Source organism: Coregonus lavaretus, assembly GCF_964263955.1.
Source record: "Coregonus lavaretus genome assembly, chromosome: 7".
NCBI classification, from domain to species: domain Eukaryota; kingdom Metazoa; phylum Chordata; class Actinopteri; order Salmoniformes; family Salmonidae; genus Coregonus; species Coregonus lavaretus.
In genome coordinates this window covers 39,624,979-39,651,993 of record NC_139994.1, presented here as the reverse complement: position 1 = coordinate 39,651,993, position 27,015 = coordinate 39,624,979, and the positions used below count along the sequence as shown (strand labels likewise).

General features: G+C 48.1%; 1 protein-coding gene across 1 annotated transcript in view; it reads right to left on the bottom strand.

Moving 5' to 3' along the window:
- LOC311132386 (uncharacterized protein) overlaps window positions 1–27,015 on the bottom strand; it is a gene marked incomplete at both ends in the record, with an annotated part of 161,782 nt that overhangs the window by 41,050 nt on the left and 93,717 nt on the right. Inside the window, one exon of the mRNA XM_084165651.1 lies at window positions 13,317–13,379. Within this exon, the coding sequence (XP_084021777.1) occupies window positions 13,317–13,379 (63 nt within the window). The remainder of the gene's footprint in view (window positions 1–13,316; window positions 13,380–27,015) is intronic.

Sequence of the window (27,015 nt, the reverse complement as noted above, 5' to 3'; positions counted from 1 at the left end):
CCAATTATGTTCCTGCCTCTCCTTCTCCTCTTCGCCAGATTGAACCCTGCTTCATCTACAAAAATGTATTCATGGGGCCTTTCCATGGAATCCAATTCAAACACTCTCTATATATAAAAATAGATAAATAAGTAGTTTAGAAAGTTTAGTAAGTGATACAGAAAGACAGACTTCTGCAAAAGTGCATTTGTATGCACTCCTGATTTACATACACTACAATATAGTGCAGTTTACAGTAACAGTAGGCTAGTAGCATAGCATTGTACTGTAAGCATCAGCGCTGAAAGTGTCTGAGTGTACACTTACTTGCACATACTGAAATCGTAGATATTTGACCCTTTCTGAGTTGTGCTCAAAGGGTACTCTGTACACTTGCTTCATGCGTACCCTGTTGCGCTGGAGGACACGGTCAATGGTAGAAAGGCTGACACTGTTGATTCCTTCAAAGTTTACATTGTGTTCAACAACTCTTTGCTGTATTTCACGCAGTCGGATGGCATTGTTTTGAAGGACCATATTAACAATGAGAGCCTCTTGCTGTTGGTAGAACATAGCAGGCCTTCCACCCTCATGTGGTACTCTTGCAATTCTACAAAAAGGGAAAATGCAGTTACAAACTTATACATACAGTAAAAATAGTAATGGACATTACTTCTATACGTAAAATATTGTATGTTAAGATTTTTTTTAAAATTATTTACCCAGTCCCCTTTCTATTGACAAAGTGATGTACTGAATCAAATGTATCCAGTAAACTTTCAATGACCAAAATAAAAAGAAACAATTACCTGTTCTCTTCTCTGAATGTCCTGATTATGGTGGCCACAGAGAATCTGCTCAAATTGGGTTGTACTCTTTGTCCTGCGTCCCTCATTGTCATTCCATGAACAACAACATGGTCTATCACAGTTGCTCGAATTTCTTTTGAAATTACTGTTCTTGGTCTTGGTCTTGGTCTTGCTCTTCCTCGTCCTCGTACTCTTCCTCCTCGTCCACCACCTCTTACACGTACTCTTCCTCCTCTGCCTCTCAGATTGTTTCCATCCATTGTTGGTATCAACATTCAACGCACCTGTGCCACCTGTGCACTCTGAACTGGCTTATATTCTGTACAATTGGTTTGATCACATCATTAGAAACAAGTCTGAACAATTTGGAGTCGTTGTGTGTAAACGATGACAACTGTGTTGTAGTTGTGTTTAACTTTTGCCGCCTGTGTTTACCATTTTGTAACACAAGTGCATCACAGTGCGAAATGTGTTTTAGTGAGTGAGAATGTGTTTAGAGTTTTGCAAAAAGAGTGATTGATTCGACAAATGGGTTTAGGCCACTGAGCATTTGGTTCAGAGAATGGGGTTTAGTGTTTTAGCAATTCAGAAAAACTGTAATACCCAGGTCTATTGGTTGGCTAATGTTCTACGTGATTGCTTCCAGTCCTGAAGTTAAGGAAGGGAGAGAGAGAGAGAGAGAGAGAGAGAGAGAGAGAGAGAGAGAGAGAGAGAGAGACTACCGAAATCTCTGTTATGCTATTGTTAATTGGAAATAAAACATTTACATGCGATATACTATAGTATAAACGCAAGTCAAATAGCTAGAACTGACATACACTCAAACAAATCTACTAAGGTAGAAAAACAACCACATGTAAAAGTAAAAAGTTTATATAACCGTTACTGAGAATGTCGTTGTAGTTAATCTGGTATGTTGGTTAGTTTATTGTCCCTTAAACTCTGCTGGCTTGGGGAGCTGGCAGAGAAGCTCATAGCTGAGCAAGAAGCAGATGGGAGCACAAAGCTCCTGAAATCTTCACAATACCATGGTTAATTTGAATTAAAACTGTTGAATGTAAAGAAGTGCTTTTTTTCATTTAGAAGTTAAGATGAATGTAACTCAGAGCTGGAGCTGACACAAATGATTCATTTGGGAGGTACCTGTTCTAATTGAGTTGATTACCTGAATACGTGCTTTCATCTGTGTCTGGTGTTAGCTAGTTACTGGTTAGCTAGGTTTTCAGCCAGCATGGAACAAAAGCAGGGGTTGCCCAAAACTCATGGCATGTGAACATATTGACATCAATATTATTCATGATATATGAATATTGTCTGACAGTATATATATATATACAGTGGGGAGAACAAGTATTTGATACACTGCCGATTTTGCAGGTTTTCCTACTTACAAAGCATGTAGAGGTCTGTAATTTGTATCAAAAATCCAGAAAATCACATTGTATGATTTTTAAGCAATAATTTGAATTTTATTGCAGAGAATGATTTATTGAGAGAATGATTTATTTCAGCTTTTATTTCTTTCATCACATTCCCAGTGGGTCAGAAGTTTACATACACTCAATTAGTATTTGGTAGCATTGCCTTTCAATTGTTTAACTTGGGTCAAACGTTTCGGGTAGCCTTTCACGAGCTTGCACATGCTTTGTCAGTTCTGCCCACAAATGTTCTATAGGATTGAGGTCAGGGCTTTGTGATGGCCACTCCAATACCTTGACTTTGTAGTCCTTAAGCCATTTTGCCACAACTTTGGAAGTGTGCTTGGGGTCATTGTCCATTTGGAAGACCCATTTGCGACCAAGCTTTAACTTCCTGACTGATGTCTTGAGATGTTGCTTCAATATATCCTCATAATTTTCCTTCCTCATGATGCCATCTATTTTGTGAAGTGCACCAGTCCCTCCTGCAGCAAAGCACCCCCACAGCATGATGCTGCCACCCCCGTGCTTCACGGTTGGGATGGTGTTTTTCGGCTTGCAAGCGTCCCCCTTTTTCCTCCAAACTTAACGATGGTCATTATGGCCCAAAAGTTCTATTTTTGTTTCATCAGACCAGAGGACATTTCTCCAAAAAGTACGATCTTTGTCCCCATGTGCAGTTGCAAACCGTGGTCTGGCTTTTTTATGCCGGTTTTGGAGCAGTGGCTTCTTTCTTGCTGAGCGGCCTTTCAGGTTATGTCGATATAGGATTCGTTTTACTGTGGATATATGTCACGCCCTGGCTCTGGGACTCTGTTATGTTGAGCCAGGGTGTGTTGTTTCTATGTGTTTTGTGTGCTAGGGTGATTATCTCGTATTTTGTTTCTATGTTGGCCGGTGTGGTTCTCAATCAGAGGCAACGTGTATCAGCTGTTGCTTGTTGTCTCTGATTGGGAACCATACTTAGGCAGCCTGTTTTCCACAGTGTGTTGTGGGATCTTGTTCCGTTTGGGTTTGTGTAACCGTAGGACTTCACGTTTCGTATCGTTTGTTGTTTTGTTCGTGGGGTCATTCAAATTAAAAGTATGTTCGCATTCCACGCTGCGCCTTGGTCCTCTGTGTATGACGATCGTGACAGAAGATCCCACCCTAACTGGACCAAGCAGCATGTCCAGGAGCCAACGCCAGAGGTGAATCTAGCGGATATCCACCTCGACTGGGTCAAGCCGCGGGAGGAGGAGGGAGGCTGGACTTGGGAGCAGAGGAGCGAGAGTCTGGCGAGAGCCATGGAGGCCTGGCCCACGGGGAGGAGAGACGCCCAGAAATTTTTTAGGGGGGGGGCTCACGCCGTGGACGACAGGGCAGCAGGAGGCCGCCAGGTTATGGGAGTCACTGGTCACCAGGGGGAAGGAGGATGTAGAGGCACGGCGAGAGGTACTGGGGTGTGTTGCCAGTCCGGTCCGGCCCGTTCCTGATCCCCGCGTAGGGCCAGTGGTGTGTGTCCCCAGTACGGTCCGGCTTGTTCCTGTCCCTCGCACCGAGCCTGTGGTGCGCGTCGCCAGCCCGGTCCGGCATGTTCCTGCCCCTCGCACCAAGCCTGTGGTGCGCGTCGCCAGCCCGGTCCGGCCTGTTCCTGCCCCTCGCACCAAGCCAGTGGTGCGCGTCGCCAGCCCGGTCCGGCCCGTTCCTGCTTCCCACACCAAGCCAGTGGTGCGCGTCGTCAGCCCGGTTCGGCCCGTCCCTGCTCCCCGCACCAAGCCTGTGGTGCGCGTCGTTAGCCCGGTCCGGCCTGTTCCTGCTCCCCGCACCAAGCCAGTGGTGCGCTTCGTCAGCACGGTTCGGCCCGTCCCTGCTCCCTGCACCAAGCCAATGGTGCGCGTCGTCAGCCCAGTCCGGCCTGTTCCTGCTCCCCGCACCAAGCCAGTGGTGCGCTTCGTCAGCCCGGTTCGGCCCGTCCCTGCTCCCCGCACCAAGCCTGTGGTGCGCGTCGTCAGTCCGGCACAGCCCGTGCCTGTTCCACCGGTGCCTGGTCCGGCACCGGTCAGCTGCTCCACTCCGGAGCTAGAGCAATCCGCTCCACCAGTGTTCAGTCCAGCTCCGGCCAGCAGGGCCAGACCGGACCAGGGGCGCTTTGGGGGGTTAGAGAGGGAGTGGGTGTCATGCCCGGAGCCGGAACCGCCTCCGAGGAGGAATGCCCACCCGGCCCTCCCCTGTTCGGTTTATGTTTGGCGCGGTCGCAGTCCACGCCTTTGGGGGGGGGGGGGGTACTGTCACGCCCTGGCTCTGGGACTCTGTTATGTTGAGCCAGGGTGTGTTGTTTCTATGTGTTTTGTGTACTAGGGTGATTATCTAGTATTTTGTTTCTATGTTGGCCGGTGTGGTTCTCAATCAGAGGCAACGTGTATCAGCTGTTGCTTGTTGTCTCTGATTGGGTACCATACTTAGGCAGCCTGTTTTCCACAGTGTGTTGTGGGATCTTGTTCCGTTTGGGTTTGTGTAACCATAGGACTTCACGTTTCGTATCGTTTGTTGTTTTGTTCGTGTGGTCATTCAAATTAAAAGTATGTTCGCATTCCACGCTGCGCCTTGGTCCTCTGTGTATGACGATCGTGACAATATAGATACTTTTGTACCTGTTTCCTCCAGCATCTTCACAAGGTCCTTTGCTGTTGTTCTGGGATTGATTTGCACTTTTCGCACCAAAGTACGTTCATCTCTAGAGACAGAATGCATCTCCTTCCTGAGCGGTATGACGGCTGCGTGGTCCCATGGTGTCTATACTTGCGTACTATTGTTTGTACAGATGAATGTGGTACCTTCAGGTGTTTGGAAATTGCTCCCAAGGATGAACCAGACTTGTGGAGGTCTACAATAATTTTTCCTAGGTCTTGGCTGATTTATTTTAATTTTCCCATGATGTCAAGCAAAGAGGCACTGAGTTTGAAGGTAGGCCTTGAAATACATCCACAGGTACACCTCCAATTGACTCAAATGATGTCAATTAGCCTATCAGAAGCTTCTAAAGCCATGATGTCATTTTCTGGAATTTTCCAAGCTGTTTAAAGGCACAGTCAACTTAGTGTATGTAAACTTCTGACCCAATGGAATTGTGTTACAGTGAATTATAAGTGAAATAATCTGTCTGTAAACAATTGTTGTAAAAATTACTTGTGTCATGCACAAAGTAGATATCCTAACCGACTTGCCAAAACTATAGATTGTTAACAAGAAATGTGTGGATTGGTTGAAAAACTAGTTTTAATGACTCCAACCTAAGTGTATGTAAACTTCTGACTTCAACTGTATATATATATATATATATATATATATATATATATATATATATATATATATATATATATACAGTGGGGAGAACAAGTATTTGATACACTGCCGATTTTGCAGGTTTTCCTACTTACTAAACATGTAGAGGTCTGTAGTTTTTATCATAGGTACACTTCACCTGTGAGAGACGGAATCTAAAACAAAAATCCAGAAAATCACATTGTATGATTTTTAAGTAATTAATTTGCATTTTATTGAATGACATAAGTATTTGATCACCTACCAACCAGTAAGAATTCCGGCTCTCACAGACCTGTTAGTTTTTCTTTAAGAAGCCCTCCTGTTCTCCACTCATTACCTGTATTAACTGCACCTGTTTGAACTCGTTACCTGTATAAAAGACACCTGTCCACACACTCAGTCAAACAGACTCCAACCTCTCCACAATGGCCAAGACCAGAGAGCTGTGTAAGGACATCAGGGATACAATTGTAGACCTGCACAAGGCTGGGATGGGCTACAGGACAATAGGCAAGCAGCTTGGTGAGAAGGCAACAACTGTTGGCGCAATTATTAGAAAATGGAAGAAGTTCAAGATGACGGTCAATCACCCTCGGTCTGGGGCTCCATGCAAGATCTCACCTCATGGGGCATCAATGATCATGAGGAAGGTGAGGGATCAGCCCAGAACTACACGGCAGGACCTGGTCAATGACCTGAAGAGAGCTGGGACCACAGTCTCAAAGAAAACCATTAGTAACACACTACGCCGTCATGGATTAAAATCCTGCAGCGCACGCAAGGTCCCCCTGCTCAAGCCAGGGCATGTCCAGGCCCGTCTGAAGTTTGCCAATGACCATCTGGATGATCCAGAGGAGGAATGGGAGAAGGTCATGTGGTCTGATGAGACAAAAATAGACCTTTTTGGTCTAAACTCCACTCGCTGTGTTTGGAGGAAGAAGAAGGATGAGTACAACCCCAAGAACACCATCCCAGCCGTGAAGCATGGAAGTGGAAACATCATTCTTTGGGGATGCTTTTCTGCAAAGGGGACAGGACGACTGCACCGTATTGAGGGGAGGATGGATGGGGCCATGCATCGCGAGATCTTGGCCAACAACCTCCTTTCCTCAGTAAGAGCATTGAAGATGGGTCGTGGCTGGGTCTTCCAGCATGACAACGACCCGAAACACACAGCCAGGGCAACTAAGGAGTGGCTCCGTAAGAAGCATCTCAAGGTCCTGGAGTGGCCTAGCCAGTCTCCAGACCTGAACCCAATAGATAATCTTTGAAGGGAGCTGAAAGTCCGTATTGCCCAGCGACAGCCCCGAAACCTGAAGGATGTGGAGAAGGTCTGTATGGAGGAGTGGGCCAAAATCCCTGCTGCAGTGTGTGCCAACCTGGTCAAGACCTACAGGAAACGTATGATCTCTGTAATTGCAAACAAAGGTTTCTGTACCAAATATTAAGTTCTGCTTTTCTGATGTATCAAATACTTATGTCATGCAATAAAATGCAAATTAATTACTTAAAAATCATACAATGTGATTTTCTGGATTTTTGTTTTAGATTCCATCTCTCACAGTTGAAGTGTACCTATGATAAAAATTACAGACCTCTACATGCTTTGTAAGTAGGAAAACCTGCAAAATTGGCAGTGTATCAAATACTTGTTCTCCCCACTGTATATATACACACACGCACATATACACACATATATACACACACACAGTGTCTTCAGAAAGTATTCAGACCCCTTGACTTTTTCCAAATTTATTTACTTTACAGCCTTATTCTAAAATGTATTAAATTGTTTTTTTTTCCCTCATCAATCTACACACAATACCACATAATGACAAAGCAAAAACAGTTTTTTTGAAATGTTTGCTAATTCATAAAAAATTAAAAACGGAAATATGACATTTACATAAGTGTTCAGACCCTTTACTCAGTACTTTGTTGAAGCACCTTTGGCAGCGATTACAGCCTTGAGTCTTTTTGGGTATGACGCTGCAAGCTTGGCACACCTGTATTTGGGGAGTTTCTCCCATTCTTCTCTGAATATCCTCTCAAGCTCTGTCAGGTTGGATGGGGCGTGTTGCTGCACAGCTATTTTCAGGTCTCTCCAGAGATGTTAGATTGGGTTCAAGTTCGGGAACTGGCTGGGCCACTCAGGGACATTCAGAGACTTGTCCTGAAGCCACTCCTGCGTTGTCTTGGCTGTGTGCTTAGGGTCGTTGTCCTGTTGGAAGGTGAACCTTCGCCCCAGTCTGAGGTCCTGAGCGCTCTGGAGCAGGTTTTCATCAAGGTTCTCTCTGTACTTTGCTCGGTTCATCTTTGCCTCGATCCTGAATAGTCTCCCTGCCGCTGAAAAACATCACTACAGCATGATGCTGCCACCACTATGCTTCGCCGTAGGGATGGTGCCAGGTTTCCTCCAGATGTGAAGCTTGGCATTCAGGCCAAAGAGTTCAATCTTGGTTTCATCAGACCAGAGAATCTTGTTTCTCATGCTCTAAGAGTATTTAGGTGCCTCTTGGCAAACTCCAAGCAGGCTGTCATGTGCCTTTTAATGAGGAGTGGCCTCCGTCTGGCCACTCTACCTTAAAGGCCTGATTGGTGGAGTGCTGCAGAGATGGTTGTCCTTCTGGAAGGTTCTCCCATCTCCACAGAGGAACTCTAGAGCTATGTCAAAGTGATCATCGGGTTCTTGGTCACCTCCCTGACAAAGGCCCTTCTCCCCCGATTGCTCAGTTTGGCTGGGTGGCCAGCTCTAGGAAGAGTCTTGGAGGCCACTGTGTTCTTGGGGGCCTTCAATGTTGCAGAAATGTTTTGGTACTCTTCCCCAGATCTGTTCCTCAACACAATCCTGTGTCGGAGTTCTACGGACAATTCCTTCGACTTCATGATTTGGTGTTTGCTCTGACATGCACTGTCAACTGTGTGCCTTTCCAGATCATGTCCAATCAATTGAATTTACCACAGGTGGACTCCAATCAAGAAAAATCTCAAGGATGATCAATGGAAACAGGATGCACCTGAGCTCAACTTCAAGTCTCATAGCAAAGGGTCTGAAGACTTATGTAAATAAGGATTTTTTAAAAACAATTTGCTAAAATTTCTAAAAACCTATGGGGTATTGTGTGTAGATTACTGAGGATTTTATTTTATTTAATCAATTTTAGAATAAGTCTGTAACGTAACAAAATGTGTGAAAAAGTCAAGGGGTCTGAATACTTTCCGATTGCACTGTATATACACTGCTCAAAAAAATAAAGGGAACACTTAAACAACACATCCTAGATCTGAATGAATGAAATAATCTTATTAAATACTTTTTTCTTTACATAGTTGAATGTGCTGACAACACAATCACACACAAATTATCAATGGAAATCAAATGTATCAACCCATGGAGGTCTGGATTTGGAGTCACCCTCAAAATTAAAGTGGAAAACCACACTACAGGCTGATCCAACTTTGATGTAATGTCCTTAAAACAAGTCAAAATGATGCTCAGTAGTGTGTGTGGCCTCCACGTGCCTGTATGACCTCCCTACAACGCCTGGGCATGCTCCTGATGAGGTGGCGGATGGTCTCCTTAGGGATCTCTTCCCAGACCTGGACTAAAGCATCCGCCAACTCCTGGACAGTCTGTGTAGCAACGTGGCGTTGGTGGATGGAGCGAGACATGATGTCCCAGATGTGCTCAATTGGATTCAGGTCTGGGGAATGGGCGAGACAGTCCATAGCATCAATGCCTTCCTCTTGCAGGAACTGCTGACACACTCCAGCCACATGAGGTCTAGCATTGTCTTGCATTAGGAGGAACCCAGGGCCAACCGCACCAGCATATGGTCTCACAAGGGGTCTGAGGATCTCATCTCGGTACCTAATGGCAGTTAGGCTACCTCTGGCGAGCACATGGAGGGCTGTGCGGCCCCCCAAAGAAATGCCACCCCACACCATGACTGACCCACCGCCAAACCGGTCATGCTGGAGGATGTTGCAGGCAGCAGAACGTTCTCCACGGCGTCTCCAGACTCTGTCACGTCTGTCACGTGCTCAGTGTGAACCTGCTTTCATCTGTGAAGAGCACAGGGCGCCAGTGGCGAATTTGCCAATCTTGGTGTTCTCTGGCAAATGCCAAACGTCCTGCACGGTGTTGGGCTTTAAGCACAACCCCCACCTGTGGACGTCGGGCCCTCATACCACCCTCATGGAGTCTGTTTCTGACCGTTTGAGCAGACACATGCACATTTGTGGCCTGCTGGAGGTCATTTTGCAGGGCTCTGGCAGTGCTCCTCCTGCTCCTCCTTGCACAAAGGCGGAGGTAGCGGTCCTGCTGCTGGGTTGTTGCCCTCCTACGGCCTCCTCCACGTCTCCTGATGTACTGGCCTGTCTCCTGGTAGCGCCTCCATGCTCTGGACACTATGCTGACAGACACAGCATACCTTCTTGCCACAGCTCGCATTGATGTGCCATCCTGGATGAGCTGCACTACCTGAGCCACTTGTGTGGGTTGTAGACTCCGTCTCATGCTACCACTAGAGTGAAAGCACCGCCAGCATTCAAAAGTGACCAAAACATCAACCAGGAAGCATAGGAACTGAGAAGTGGTCTGTGGTCACCACCTGAAGAACCACTTCTTTATTGGGGGTGTCTTGCTAATTGCCTATAATTTCCACCTGTTGTCTATTCCATTTGCACAACAGCATGTGACATTTATTGTCAATCAGTGTTGCTTCCTAACTGGACAGTTTGATTTCACAGAAGTGTGATTGACTTGGAGTTACATTGTGTTGTTTAAGTGTTCCCTTTATTTTTTTGAGCAGTGTATATACAGTACCAGTCAAAAGTTTGGACACACCTACTCATTCAAGGGGTTTTCTTTATTTGTACTATTTTCTACATTGTAGAATAACAGCGAAGAAATCAAAACTATGAAATAACATATATGGAATCATGTAGTAACCAAAAAAGTATTAAAGAAATCAAAACATATTGTATATTTGAGATTCTTCAAAGTAGCCACCGTTTGCCTTGATGACAGCTTTCCACACTCTTGGCATTCTCTCAAACAGCTTCATGAGGTAGTCACCTGGAATTCATTTCAATGAACAGGTGTGCCTTGTTAAAAGTTAATTTGTGGAATTTCTTTCCTTCTTAATGCGTTTGAGCCAATCAGTTGTGTTGTGACAAGTTAGGTTGGGTATACAGAAGATAGCCCTATTTGGTAAAATACCAAGTTCATATTATGGCAAGAACACCTCAGATAAGCAAAGAGAAACGACAGGCTCTCATGAGGATCACCAAAGGAAAGGAAGACCCAGAGTTACCTCTGCTGCAGAGGATAAGTTAATTAGAGTTAACTGCACCTCAGATTGCAGCCCAAATAAATACTTCACAGAGTTCAAGTAACAGACACATCTCAACATCAGCTGTTGAGAGGAGACTGCGTGAATCAGGCCTTCATGGTCGAAATGCTGCTAAGAAACCACTACTAACACCAATAAGAAGGAGAGACTTGCTTGGGCCAAGAAACACAAGCAATTAACATTAGACTGGTGGAAATCTATCCTTTGGTCTGATGAGTCCAAATGTGAGATTTTTGGTTCCAACTGCCGTGTCTTTGTAAGACGCAGAATAGGTGAACGGATTATCTCCTAATGTGTGGTTCCCACTGTGCAGCATGGAGGAGAAGGTGTGAAGGTGTGGGGGTGCTTTGCTGGTGACACTGTCAGTGATTTATTTAGAATTCAAGGCACACTTTACCAGCTTGGCTACCACAGCATTCAGCAGCGATACGCCATCCTATCTGGTTTGCGCTTAGTGGGACTATCATTTGTTTTTCAACAGGACAATGACCCAACACACCTCCAGACCATCACTAGCATATTAGAGGCTGCTGCTGCCTATTGAAATCACTGGCCACTTTAAGAAATGGAACACTAGTCATTTTAATAATGTTTACATATCTTGCACTACTCATCTCAGATGTATATACTGTATTCTATTCTATAATATTCTACTGTATCTTAGTCCATGCCGCTCTGTCATTGCTTGCCCATATATATATATATATATTCTTAAATTCCATTCCTTACTAGATTTGTGTGTATTGGTATATGTTGTGAAATTGTTAGATATTACTTGTTAGATATTACTGCACTGTCGGAGCTAGAAGCACAAGCATTTCGCTATACCCGCAATAACATCTGCTAAACACGTGTATGTGACAAATAAAATGTGATTTGATTTGATTTGATTTGACTGTGTAATGGCTATTTTACCAAGAAGGTGAGTGATGGAGTGCTGCATCAGATGACCTGGCCTCCACAATCACCCGACCTCAACCCAATTGAGATGGTTTGGGATGAGTTGGACCGCAGAGTGAAGGAAAAGCAGCCAACAAGTGCTTCGCATATGCGGGAACTCCTTCAAGACTGTTAGAAAAGCATTCCAGGTGAAGCTGTTTGATTGTGCAAATCTGTAATCAAGGCAAAGGTTGGCTACTTTGAAGAATCTCAAATATAAAATCTATTTTGATTTGTTTAACACTTTTTTGGTTACTACATGATTCCATATGTGTTATTTCATAGTTTTGATGTCTTCACTATTATTCTACAATGTAGAAAATAGTACAAATAAAGAAAACTCCTTGAATGAGTAGGTGTGTCCAAACTTTTGACTGGTACTGTATGTATGTAATGTACCAAGACCTCACTCTGTAAAGTTTCAACAAAAATTGTCCAAGATTAACTAGCTAGGTAGCTTGATAAACAGTGGTGACAATTCCATTTGGGCTAGCTAGCTAACTTATACAGCCAACATTTAGCCTATATTGATGCTGTTACAATAACCAAACAGGATAAACCCATAATTTGTGAAACCATGACGTGAGTTGCTTTGTGTATCAGTAAATTTGCTTGAGATAATCTCACTGCAACACTGCTCACTGCGTCCATGTTGCTTGACATAGGCATTTTCAAAGAACTGTCAGTCAAGGTGAGTTCCCCGCCCACTCACTCTGTCTTTCAGACTTCGGGAAAAAATTATTTTGGGTGATGTTCTAGTCATTTAAAAGGCTAGTTTACATGGGAACCAGACTGACTGTTCGGGACCTTTAAGTAGATCCAAATACTCTTTTTGTGTATGGTAACAACTTATGGATACTCACAGATGTTATTTTGCCCAGTTACCCCTTCAATTCAGTGTAATCATATATTATTGTTTGTTGGTTGTACACCACATACAGTACATAATAGAGTGGTAACAATACAATAACAATGTGGTACAGGGATTCCCTGCCTGCATGCCTGTCTGTCTGTCTATGTGTCTGTCTGAGTCTCACCAATTTACCCATTGCAGCTTTATCTCAAACTCTTTTGCATACTGTTGACGCATACATTTTTGCATTAAATGCAATGTATTGACTTATGGGTAATAGACCTTGATGCCTAACTTTTCGCAAAAGCTTCACTTTCTGTGGCTTATCAATGACACCATGTTGTAATGGAGGGGTTGATCCCAGATCTGGTCTACAGGCAAATTCGACCTGGATATTGACACCCAGGAGCTAAGCCCAAACACTGTAGAAACAGATCTATAAAAGTTCTAAATAACCATGACAGACAATGACAATGATAGATTGGAAAATGGCCTTGACAGTGATAGATCTGATTGTCATTTTAATTACCTTTTAAAAGCATTCTTGGGTAACCCTCCTTTAACAACCCAGAATCCCCCATCTGTTTAGCCATCCAATCACGCACTACTGTACAGTATATTACATATGATATACATGGTTCAAATTGATTCGTACCTTGGTTCCTGGTAGTCCTGGGAGCCCTGGTTCTCCCTGAGGTCCTAGGAATCCAGGCTCACCCTGTAATCAGAAAGGATATAAGAGATGTGTCACAAAAAAAAGATGTTTCTGTTGTTACTACTATGCACGCAGGCATACACACACGCACACACACTAGCCACAATCAACAACAGTGCCCAAACAACATATGCTGTGGTTTCACACGCTGTAATGATTGCTCCTCTCGGAATACCATCTATAAAAATGTAAGGGCAGACTAAGCAAGCCCAAATTTGTAACTGAAGTATATTTAGCTTAAGTGTTTCTAAATTCAAGTCTGCTGCCTGTTCTGGTCTGTAGATACATGAGCCCTTTAGATTCCGAAGTGACAAAACATTTCCACTTTGGTGTTAGATATAACAGGACGATTCCAATGGCGGAATAAAATGATTCTTGCCATGAGCAATACCTAGTAATGCTGTACACTCGTAGAAGTAAAGGTGCCTGGAAGAACCTTTTGGGTGGCCATTCCAGTGGAACCTTTCCAGTTCAAAAAGGGTATTTGAGGAACCCCTGTGTAAAGGGTTTAATCCGGAACCTTTTGTGATAGGAGGGGTTACATTTTTAACCTTTTTAATAATATATTGTAGAGGTGGCAGCCTATCAGATTGGAGGTATGGCTTTCAAAAAGCTATTTTTGGCCACCCGTTAACGTAAATGTCACTCCTGTTCATCATGTTAAGTTAGTACACAGTAATTTTTGACTTTCCTTGAATATTGATGCATATTACATATTCTAATAGAATAATTTACATTACTGAATACATATACAGTGGGGAAAAAATTATTTAGTCAGCCACCAATTGTGCAAGTTCTCCCACTTAAAAAGATGAGAGAGGCCTGTAATTGTCATCATAGGTACACGTCAACTATGACAGACAAATTGAGATTTTTTTTCTCCAGAAAATCACATTGTAGGATTTTTTTATAAATTAATTTGTAAATTATGGTGGAAAATAAGTATTTGGTCACCTACAAACAAGCAAGATTTCTGGTTCTCACAGACCTGTAACTTCTTCTTTAAGAGGCTCCTCTGTCCTCCACTCGTTACCTGTATTAATGGCACCTGTTTGAACTTGTTATCAGTATAAAAGACACCTGTCCACAACCTCAAACAGTCACACTCCAAACTCCACTATGGCCAAGACCAAAGAGCTGTCAAAGGACACCAGAAACAAAATTGTAGACCTGCACCAGGCTGGGAAGACTGAATCTGCAATAGGTAAGCAGCTTGGTTTGAAGAAATCAACTGTGGGAGCAATTATTAGGAAATGGAAGACATACAACACCACTGATAATCTCCCTTGATCTGGGGCTCCACGCAAGATCTCACCCCGTGGGGTCAAAATGATCACAAGAACGGTGAGCAAAAATCCCAGAACCACACGGGGGGACCTAGTGAATGACCTGCAGAGAGCTGGGACCAAAGTAACAAAGCCTACCATCAGTAACACACTACGCCGCCAGGGACTCAAATCCTGCAGTGCCAGACGTGTCCCCCTGCTTAAGCCAGTACATGTCCAGGCCTGTCTGAAGTTTGCTAGAGTGCATTTGGATGATCCAGAAGAGGATTGGGAGAATGTCATATGGTCAGATGAAACCAAAATAGAACTTTTTGGTAAAAACTCAACTCGTCGTGTTTGGAGGACAAAGAATGCTGAGTTGCATCCAAAGAACACCATACCTACTGCGAAGCATGGGGGTGGAAACATCATGCTTTGGGGCTGTTTTTCTGCAAAGGGACCAGGACGACTGATCCGTGTAAAGGAAAGAATGAATGGGGCCATGTATCATGAGATTTTGAGTGAAAACCTCCTCCCATCAGCAAGGGCATTGAAGATGAAACGTGGCTGGGTCTTTCAGCATGACAATGATCCCAAACACACCGCCCGGGCAACGAAGGAGTGGCTTCATAAGAAGCATTTCAAGGTCCTAGAGTGGCCTAGCCAGTCTCCAGATCTCAACCCCATAGAAAATCTTTGGAGGGAGTTGAAAGTCTGTGTTGCCCAGCGACAGCCCCAAAACATCACTGCTCTAGAGGAGATCTGCATGGAGGAATGGGCCAAAATACCAGCAACAGTGTGTGAAAACCTTGTGAAGACTTACAGAAAATGTTTGACCTGTGTCACTGCTAACAAAGGGTATATAACTGTCACGGTTTACTAAGCCAGAACCCAGAAGCAGACCAGGACAAGGTGAGTTGAAACGAAGGTGAGTATTTATTTAACAGATTCAAAAAACGATGTAGAATAATCCAGGGGACAGAGCGGACGGCGGAGATGAGTTGGTGGAGGTGCAGTGGTAGATCCAAGAATGGCTCGGCAGCCGCCGACAACCAGGCAGGGGTTGGGTGAAGGTTCTGGGAGATTGACTGCAGATAGAAACAAAACGGAGGTAAGTACACAGCAAGCCAACAAGGTGCAAAACAACAAAACTAACGCTAGAAACTCCAAGGCTGATACTCTGACAAACATACTGTTCATGGCTAATGATCCGGCAGGGAATGGATGTCAGGTCAGGGCTTAAGAAGGGTGATGATCAGGACCATGTGTGCAGACCGCTGATGAGATGCAGGTGCGGTTAATCGGGAGATCTCCCGCCTAGCAATGTCGCCCGGCAACCAGGCCGGGAGCGTTCACGAACCCTCAGGAAACTGGAGATTCCGAGCAGAAAAATGGCAACACAGGCAGGAACCGACTCAGGATGCAGGGTTCATGACAGTACCCCCCCTCCGACGAACGCCACCGGGCGGACTACCCGGAGCGCCAGGATGGAGGCGGTAGAAGTCACGAAGGAGGTCAGCATCCAGGATCTGGCGCCGAGGAATCCAACTCCTCTCTTCAGGACCATACCCCTCCCAGTCCACGAGATACTGGAAACCCCGGCCCCGCCGTCTGGAATCCATAATGCGGCGCACCGTGTAGGCAGGACCACCTCCGATCATCCGAGGGGGAGGAGGAGGAGGCGGAGGGGGTAACAGAGGACTGAGGAGAACAGGCTTGAGGCAGGAGACATGAAAGGTGGGATAGACTCTGAGCGTTCTAGGTAACTTGAGTCGAACCGCCACAGGATTGATCACCTTCTCCACCACAAACGGACCAATGAACTTCGGTGACAGTTTCTTAGACTCAGTCCGCAGAGGAAGATCCCGTGTGGCCAACCAGACCCTATCTCCGATGGTATAGGTGGGGGCGGGAATCCGGCGACGATTCGCCTGGAGCTGATACCGGTCAGAAACTCTAAGGAGGGCCTTTCTGGCCCGATGCCAGGTCCGGTGGCAACGACGAATGTGGGCCTGAACAGAGGGCACTGAGAGATCCTTCTCCTGAGAGGGAAACAAGGGAGGTTGGTAGCCATACAGGCACTGGAAGGGAGACATCCCAGTGGCAGATGTAGGGAGAGTATTGTGGGCATACTCAACCCAAGGCAACTGAGAGACCCAGGAGGTGGGGTTGGAGGAGACAAGGCAGCGTAGCATGGATTCCATCTTCTGGTTGGCTCTCTCCGCCTGACCATTAGATTGGGGGTGAAAACCAGATGTGAGACTGACTGTAGCTCCAATGGCCAAACAGAAAGACTTCCAGACAGCAGAGGTAAACTGAGGGCCACGGTCGGAAACTATGTCACTGGGCAACCCGTGGACCCTGAAAACCTCCCTAACCAGGATCTCGGGAGGGGGTGAAGTAGTCCAGAGCTGGGCCGGTTGGCACTCTTATTCTGCGCACACACTGGACAGGCAGCAACAAACCTCAGAGTATCTTCTCCCATGGCCGGCCACCAAAATCGTCTGCGAACTAACGCCATCGTCCGGGCCACGCCAGGGTGACAAGCCATCTTGCTGGCGTGGGACCATTGGAGGACAGCAGAACGAACCGACTCAGGCACAACCAAACGACCGGGTGGACCGTTACCGGGACCGGGCTGCGTCCGAAGGGCCGCCATAACCTCCTCCTCAATCCTCCACATAACTGCTCCCACGACACAGTTCCGGGGAAGAATCGTCTCGGTCTTGGCCCCACTCTCCTCCGTCTTGGAGAACATCCGGGACAAGGCTTCCGCCTTGCCGTTCTTAGACCCAGGTCGGAACGTCAGGGAAAAATTTAAGCGTCCGAAAAACAAAGCCCACCTGGCCTGACGGGAGTTGAGACGTCTAGCCGATTGCACGTAAGCAAGATTCTTGTGGTTGGTCCAGACAATAAACGGTTGCTCCGCCCCCTCCAACCAGTGGCGCCACTCCTCCAAGGCAAGCTTCACCGCGAGAAGCTCCCGGTTACCCACATCGTAGTTCCTCTCCGCAGACGAAAGACGACGAGAGTAGTAGGCGCAGGGATGGAGTTTCCCGTCAGTGGAGCATCGCTGGGACAGGATGGCGCCAACCCCCACATCAGACGCACCGATTCTCTCTCAACCTGACACGGCAAACTTTCCACGACGAACTGACGGGCCGTGTCAGGTTGAGAGAGAATCGGTGCGTTGGTGAATCGCCTCTTCAAATCCAGGAACGCTCGGTCCGCCTCAGGGTTCCAACTGAAGGTCCTGGTACTGGAAGTCAGGGCAGTTACAGGAGCGGCCACACGGCTGTAATCCCGGATGAATCTGCGATAGAAATTCGCAAACCCCAGAAACCTCTGGAGCTGCAATCTCGTACCGGGCTGGGCCCATTCCAGAACCGCCCTAACCTTCTCCTGGTCCATCCTGATCTCTCCCCTGGAGATGATGTACCCGAGGAAGGATGTAGTGTGGGCGTGAAATTCGCACTTCTCGGCCTTCACGAACAGGCGATTCTCCAACAATCGCTGCAGAACCTGCCTGACATGCTGGACGTGGCTGGAAGGTTCCTTCGAGAAGATAAGAATGTCATCCAGGTAAACAAACACAAAGAGACCGATCATATCTCTCAGGACGTCATTCACCATACTCTGGAACACTGCTGGAGCATTGGTCAGTCCAAACGGCATCACCTGATACTCGAAGTGACCCATCGGTGTATTGAAACCCGTCAACCACTCGTCCCCCTCTCTGATCCGGACCAGGTGATACGCATTGCGTAGGTCTAGCTTGGTGAACACAGTAGCACCCTGTAAGGAGTCGAAGGCAGAGCTCATCAAGGGCAGGGGATACTTGTTCTTGACCGTGATATCATTCAACCCCCGATAATCAATACACGGTCGAAGAGAGCCATCCTTCTTACCCACAAAGAAGAATCCGGCCCCCAGAGGTGATGATGAGGGACGAATGAGACCAGCCGCTAGGGACTCCTTGATGTAGGTCTCCAAAGCCTCACGTTCAGGTCGGGAGATGCTGTATAACCGTCCCTTGGGATAGACAGCTCCAGGGAACAGGTTTATGGCACAGTCATATGGTCGGTGGGGAGGGAGTGACAGAGCCCTCTGCTTACTGAACACTTCCCCCAAATCGTGATATGTCTCGGGAACCAGGGACAAATCTGGGGGTCTAGCCTCAATCACCTGACTGGGAACAGAATGGGAACAGGCAGTCTTGAGGCAGTTAGCATGACACTCAAGGCTCCAACTAGTTACCTTGCCAGTCACCCAATCGAACGTGGGATTGTGTCCTTTCAGCCAGGGGTATCCAAGGACCAGAGGAACATGGGAAGAAGGCAGAATGAAGAATGAGATCACCTCAGAATGATTCCCTGACAACAGCATCTTAACCGGTTCAGTCCTCATCGTGATACGTGCCAGACTACTGCCGTTCAGAGTGGTAGCTTCAATGGCTTCCGGTAATCGCTCCTTGGAAAGCCCCAGCTGTTCCACCACTTCGGCATCAATAAAGCTTCCATCGGCACCTGAATCGACGAAAGCGTTAATCGCTAGACTCTGATTCCTGTTCATGAGGGTAGCCGGGAAACGGGGTCTGACAGAGGTATTGAGAGGTTGAAACTGGCTCGCTAAAAGTCCTCCCAACTTTAGCGAGCCGAGCAGTTTGACGACCGCCGGGAACAAGTGGACGGGCCCCATTGCTTCTCCCTCCTTCTCTCTCGAACTCGGTTATCCACCCGAATAGACCAGGCTACCAAGCTGTCCAGGTCACTAGGCTCTGGATAGGAGATCAACTCATCCTTGAGCTGCTCCGACAGCCCCTGGTAAAAGGCCGCTTGCAGAGACTCCTCATTCCACCCACTCTCCACAGCCAAAGTCCTGAACTCGATCACGAAGTCGGCAACGCTGCGAGTTCCTTGGCGAAGCGAAAACAGGCGCCTAGCTGCGTCCATACCTCGGACGGGATGGTCAAATAGCTTCCTCATCTCGGCCGTGAACTCCTGGTATGAGGCCATGCAGGTGTCCTGTTGTTCCCAAACGGCTGAAGCCCACTCCAGAGCTCGACCACGCAGCAACTCAATGACAAAGGCTATCCTAGCCTTGTCTGTGGCATAAGAGTGGGGCTGTAGATCGAACACTAATCCACACTGCATAAGGAAAGAACGGCATCTTCCCAACTCCCCCTCATATTTATCAGGCGTCGGAACCTTGGGCTCACGGAAGGGCGCAGCTCCAGAAGCGGCAGGCGAGATGGGTGAAACCGGTCTTGGATTCTCCACCGGCAAACTGAGCTGAGCCTGGATCTTCGTCAGACTGGTAGAAAAGTTCCGAACGGACAAAGCTATCTCCTGTAGCACCGTGCTATGTTGTCCCAACATCTTCTCCTGATGGGTAATGGCATGGCGAACAGAGTCCAGGTCCGCTGGGTTCATTTCTGGCCGGATCGTTCTGTCACGGTTTACTAAGCCAGAACCCAGAAGCAGACCAGGACAAGGTGAGTTGAAACGAAGGTGAGTATTTATTTAACAGATTCAAAAAACGATGTAGAATAATCCAGGGGACAGAGCGGACGGCGGAGATGAGTTGGTGGAGGTGCAGTGGTAGATCCAAGAATGGCTCGGCAGCCGCCGACAACCAGGCAGGGGTTGGGTGAAGGTTCTGGGAGATTGACTGCAGATAGAAACAAAATGGAGGTAAGTACACGGCAAGCCAACAAGGTGCAAAACAACAAAACTAACGCTAGAAACTCCAAGGCTGATACTCTGACAAACATACTGTTCATGGCTAACGATCCGGCAGGGAATGGATGTCAGGTCAGGGCTTAAGAAGGGTGATGATCAGGACCAGGTGTGCAGACCGCTGATGAGATGCAGGTGCGGTTAATCGGGAGATCTCCCGCCTAGCAACGTCGCCCGGCAACCAGGCCGGGAGCGTTCACGAACCCTCAGGAAACTGGAGATTCCGAGCAGAAAAATGGCAACACAGGCAGGAACCGACTCAGGATGCAGGGTTCATGACAATAACAAAGTATTGAGAAACTTTTGTTATTGACCAAATACTTATTTTCCACCATAATTTGCAAATAAATTCATTAAGAATCCTACAATGTGATTTTCTGGATTTTCTTTTCTCATTTTGTCTGTCATAGTTGACGTGTACCTATGATGAAAATTACAGGCCTCTCTCATCTTTTTAAGTGGGAGAACTTGCACAATTGGTGGCTGACTAAATACTTTTTTTCCCCACTGTACTGTAGTACTAAAGTGGTAACTATTCCAACTTGCTTAGGCTCTTGAGGAACTAAAACACCTCTGTTAGCCTCATTGAAACTACCAATGTAATGTGTTTAAGTGTTTAACCATATCATGTGATGACAATACAACAGAACAAATTAACAGGAATGACATTTACTCTAACTCTAGCCAAAAAAAGATATAACTTTAAAGCCACGCCCCTACTAAGCTAAGCCTCCATTCCAGGGTTCCTCCAGGAACCTGTTGCTACATTGAACTGTTAAAGGTTCCTCCAAGAACCCCCTCTACTAACTGAAGGTGCAGATATGAAGGGTTCCTTGAGAGTCTCCAGGGTTCCTTGAGTCACCACTAATTCAAAGATAGAAAGCTCTGATGTTGAGCTTTTTTAAGGTCTTTATTATTTATTCATTCGTTGTAATACCTTTTCAACCCACAAGACCTAGTAAATAGTAAATAGTATTTATTTTTGGTATTTGTGTATTTTATTAGCTGTTGCAAAAGCCTGGAGTCCACACAGAACATGAAATGTGACATAATACAGAACATTAATAGACAAGAACAGCTCAAGGGCAGAACAACATACCTTTAAAAATGGCACACATAGCCTACATATCAATACATACAAACAAAATATCTAGGTCAAATAGGGGAGAGGCATTGTGCCGTGAGGTGTTGCTTTATCTGTTTTTTAAAACCAGGTTTGCTGTTCATTTGAGCAATATGAGATGGAAGGGAGTTCCATGCAATAATGGCTCTATATAATACTGTACACTTTCTGGAATTTGTTCTGGATTTGGGGACTATGAAAAGACCCCTGGTGGCATGTCTGGTGGGGGAAGTGTGTGTGTCAGAGCTGTGCGTAAGTTGATTATGCAAACACAATATTTATTATAAAAAGAAGAAGTGATGCTGTCACGCACGCTGAGTGTGGATGTGGTGTAGGGAATCAAGCGCAGGCACACCAGAGTTCGTCAACAGTCTTTAGTGGTGCAAAACAACTCCAAACAGGAGAAAATAGCCAACCCAACCGGGAGGCGATAACGACAAAAACGCACACAACACAGTGCGTAAAACAAGGAAAAGCGCACGCAGTGCGGACTCTCCAAATACACAGAAACGAGAGTCAAAAATCCCATGAACACGTACAGCTGACAAGAACAATCACACATAACACCTGACCCAAAATAACGAAACTAAATAAGGAACACAATCAAACACTAACAAGGGACAGGTGTTACAAACAGACAAAACCAAACAAACATGAAACATTGAACGGTGGCAGCTAGTACTCCGGAGACGACGACCGCCGAAGCCTGCCCGAACAAGGAGGAGGAGCAGCCTCGGCCGAAACCGTGACAGTACCCCCCCTTGACGCGCGGCTCCAGCCGTGCGCCGACCCCGGGCTCGGGGACGACCCGGACGACGCGGAGCAGGGCGCGTAGGATGACCCCGATGGAACTCGGTCAGCAGGGACTGGTCCAATATGTCCCTCCTTGGCACCCAGCACCGCTCCTCCGGGCCGTACCCCTCCCACTCCACGAGATATTGAAGACCCCCCATCCGGCGTCTCGAATCAAGGATGGACCTCACAGTGTACGCCGGAGCCCCCTCGATGTCCAACGGGGGCGGAGGAGTCTCCTCTATCTCATACTCCTGGAGTGGACCAGCTACCACCGGCCTGAGGAGAGACACATGGAACGAGGGGTTAATATTCCTATAGTCAATAGGCAGTTCTAACCTGTAACACACCTCGTTCAACCTCCTCAGGACTTTAAATGGCCCCACAAACCGCCGACCCAGCTTCCGGCAGGGCAGGCGGAGGGGCAGGTTCCTGGTCGAGAGCCAGACTCGATCTCCAGGTGCGTACACAGGCCCCTCACTGCGGTGGAGATCGGCGCTTGTTTTCTGCCGACGGATGGCCCGCTGCAGATGTACGTGGGCAGCGTTCCATGTTTCCTCCGAGCGCCGCACCCATTCATCCACCGCAGGGGCCTCGATCTGGCTCTCGTGCCAAGGTGCCAGAACCGGCTGGTACCCTAACACACACTGGAAAGGGGGTAGTTGGGTGGAGGAGTGGCGGAGAGAGTTCTGTGCCATCTCGGCCCACGGAACGTATCTCGCCCACTCCTCCGGCCGGCCCTGGCAATAAGACCTCAGAAACCTACCCACCTCCTGGTTAACACGTTCAACCTGCCCATTACTCTCCGGATGGTAACCCGAGGTAAGGCTTACCGAAACCCCCAACCGTTCCATAAACGCTCTCCACACTCTGGAGGTGAACTGGGGGCCTCGATCAGACACTATATCCTCGGGTACCCCGTAATGCCGGAAGACATGGGTAAACAGAGCCTCAGCGGTCTGTAGGGCAGTGGGTAGACCCGGCATGGGAAGGAGACGACAGGCCTTCGAGAACCGATCCACAACGACCAGGATGGTAGTATTTCCCTGTGAGGGGGGAAGGTCGGTAACAAAATCCACCGAGAGGTGGGACCAGGGTCGTTGTGGAACGGGCAGGGGTTGTAGCTTACCCCTGGGCAAATGTCTGGGCGCCTTACACTGGGCACACACCGAACAGGAGGAGACATAAATCCTCACATCCCTAGCTAACGTTGGCCACCAGTACTTCGTGCTAAGGCAGTGAACTGTCCGGCCGATACCCGGATGTCCAGAGGAGGGGGACGTATGAGCCCAATAAATGAGGCGATCGCGTACCTCGAACGGAACGTACGTCCGACCCACTGGACACTGTGGAGGACTTGGGTCGGTACGTAACGCCCGCTCGATCTCGGCATCAACCTCCCACACCACCGGTGCAACCAGACAGGACTCTGGTAGTATGGGAGTGGGCTCAACGGACCTCTCCTCCGCGTCATACCGCCGAGACAGAGCATCTGCCTTCCCGTTCTGGGACCCAGGGATGTAAGTAATTTTGAACACAAACCGGGCTAGAAACATAGTCCAGCGGGCCTGGCGAGGATTCAGTCTCCTAGCTGCCCGGATGTATTCCAGGTTACGGTGGTCAGTTAGAATGAGGAAAGGGTGTTGAGCCCCCTCAAGCCAATGCCGCCACACCTTTAGGGCCTGTACCACGGCTAACAGCTCCCTGTCTCCTACGTCATAATTCCGCTCCACCGGACTGAGCTTTTTCGAATAAAACGCACAGGGACGGAGTTTAGGTGGTGTGCCAGAACGTTGGGAAAGAACGGCCCCTATACCGGCCTCTGACGCGTCCACCTCTACCTGGAAAGGTAAAGAGGGATCCGGATGCGCCAACACCGGCGCCGAGGTAAACAGGTCCTTCAGTTTCCCAAAAGCCCTGTCCGCCTCAGCTGACCACCGCAAGCGCACCGGACCCCCCTTCAACAGAGACGTAATGGGAGCTGCCACCTGTCCAAAACCCCGGATAAACCTCCGGTAATAATTTGCAAAACCCAAGAACTGTTGCACCTCCTTCACAGTGGTTGGGGTCTGCCAATTACGCACAGCTGACACCCGGTCTACCTCCATCTTCACCCCTGACGCAGACAACTGATAACCCAGAAAGGAGACCGACTTCTGAAAGAACAGACATTTCTCTGCCTTGACATATAGGTCATGCTCCAACAGCCTCCTCAATACTCGGCGCACCAGGGCTACATGCTCTGCTCGGGTAGGACTGTACACCAGAATATCGTCGATGTACACGACTACTCCCTGTCCCTGCATGTCCCGGAAAATCTCATCGACGAAGGATTGGAAGACTGAGGGAGCATTCATTAACCCATATGGCATGACTAGATACTCGTAATGTCCGGAAGTCGTGCTAAACGCTGTCTTCCATTCATCGCCCTCTCTAATGCGCACCAAGTTATATGCGCTCCTGAGATCCAATTTTGTAAAGAACTGCGCACCGTGCAATGACTCTGTCATAGTCGCAATCAGAGGAAGTGGATAGCTGTACTTCACCGTAATCTGATTGAGACCGCGGTAATCAATACACGGGCGCAGACCTCCATCCTTTTTCTTCACAAAAAAGAAACTTGAGGAAGCGGGTGAAGTGGAGGCCCGTATGTATCCCTGTCTCAGAGACTCAGCGATGTACGTCTCCATTGCCTTCCTCTCCTCTTGAGACAAGGGATACACATGGCTCCGCGGGAGAGCTGCTCCTGACTGGAGATCTATCGCACAATCCCCCCGTCTATGAGGTGGCAGCTGCGCCGCCCTAGTTTTACTAAACACCAGTTTCAAATCCTCATACTCGGGGGGAATATGCAGTGCTGGCATTAGATTCGGACTTTCCACCGAGGTCGCCCCTATGGAAACACCCAGACACCGCCCCTCACACTGGGCAGACCACCCTTTAAGAGCTTTCTCTCGCCACAAAATAGTAGGGTCATGGGTCATCAACCAGGGAAGGCCCAGCACTACCGGATACGCAGGAGAGTCAATCAGATAGAGCTGAATCGTCTCCTCATGACCCTCCTGCGCCATCATCTTAAGGGGTGCCGTGACCTCCCTAATCAACCCAGATCCTAACGGACGGCTATCTAGGGCATGAACAGGGAAAGGTTTATCAACGGGAAGGAGGGGAATCCCTAACTCTACACAGAACTGGCGATCTACAAAATTCCCAGCTGCGCCTGAATCTACCAGCGCCTTATGCTGGGAACGAGGTGCAACCTGTGGAAAACAAACAGGCAACGTTAGGTGAACGACAGAAAGCTCTGGGTAAGTAGGGCGCCTACTCACCTGGGGGGACCCCCCAATGCGTGACCTGCCTTCTCCTCCACCGGGGGACCCTCCCCAACACCTAGCCGCGGTGTGCCCTCCACGGCCACAGTTAGTGCAGGGAACGGCCCCCCTCGGGTTCCTACTCCTCCGTTCTCTAGCGCCAGCACCCCCGAGCTCCATAGGACTCGGCTCGGAGGTGCTGGAGGGTGAAATGGGCGAACCCCACCCGGGACGTCCACGGGTGGCGAGCAGGGTATCCAGCCGAATGGCCATGTCGACAAGTTGGTCAAATGTCAACGAGGTGTCCCTGCACGCCAACTCTCTCTGGACGTCCTCCCGGAGGCTGCAACGGAAGTGGTCTATGAGGGCCCGCTCATTCCACCCTGCATCGGCCGCTAGAGTCCGGAATTCTAAAGCAAAGTCCTGGGCGCTCCTCATCCCCTGTCGGAGGTAGAACAGACGCTCCCCCGCCGCCTTCCCTTCCGGTGGATGGTCAAACACAGCACGGAAGCGGCGGGAGAACTCCGCATAGGTAGTGGTAGCGGCGTCCATTCTCCTCCATTCGGCGTTGGCCCACTCCAACGCCTTGCCGGTGAGACAGGAGATGAGGGCTGAGACGCTCTCGTGTCCCGAGGGCGCCGGGTGTACGGTGGCGAGGTAGAGCTCCACTTGCAGCAGGAACCCTTGACACCCGGCAGCGGAGCCGTCGTACGCCCTCGGGAGCGAGAGCCGAATCCCACTGGGTTCCGTAAGTGGGACAGGAGGACTGACCGATGGGGATGGTTCGGTAGGTGGGGTCGTGGGTACCCCGCTGGTTTCCCATCGGTGGAGAGTGTTCATCACCCCCTCCAGGGCATGACAGACCTGGTTAATCCGGTCCTCCTGCCCACGAAGACGTTCCTCCATGCTTGCTGTTGGCGCGGTCGCTCCTGCTGATTCCATGGGTGATGTGTGATTCTGTCACGCACACTGAGTGTGGATGTGGTGTAGGGAATCAAGCGCAGGCACACCAGAGTTCGTCAACAGTCTTTAGTGGTGCAAAACAACTCCAAACAGGAGAAAATAGCCAACCCAACCGGGAGGCGATAACGACAAAAACGCACACAACACAGTGCGTAAAACAAGGAAAAGCGCACGCAGTGCGGACTCTCCAAATACACAGAAACGAGAGTCAAAAATCCCATGAACACGTACAGCTGACAAGAACAATCACACATAACACCTGACCCAAAATAACGAAACTAAATAAGGAACACAATCAAACACTAACAAGGGACAGGTGTTACAAACAGACAAAACCAAACAAACATGAAACATTGAACGGTGGCAGCTAGTACTCCGGAGACGATGACCGCCGAAGCCTGCCCGAACAAGGAGGAGGAGCAGCCTCGGCCGAAACCGTGACAGATG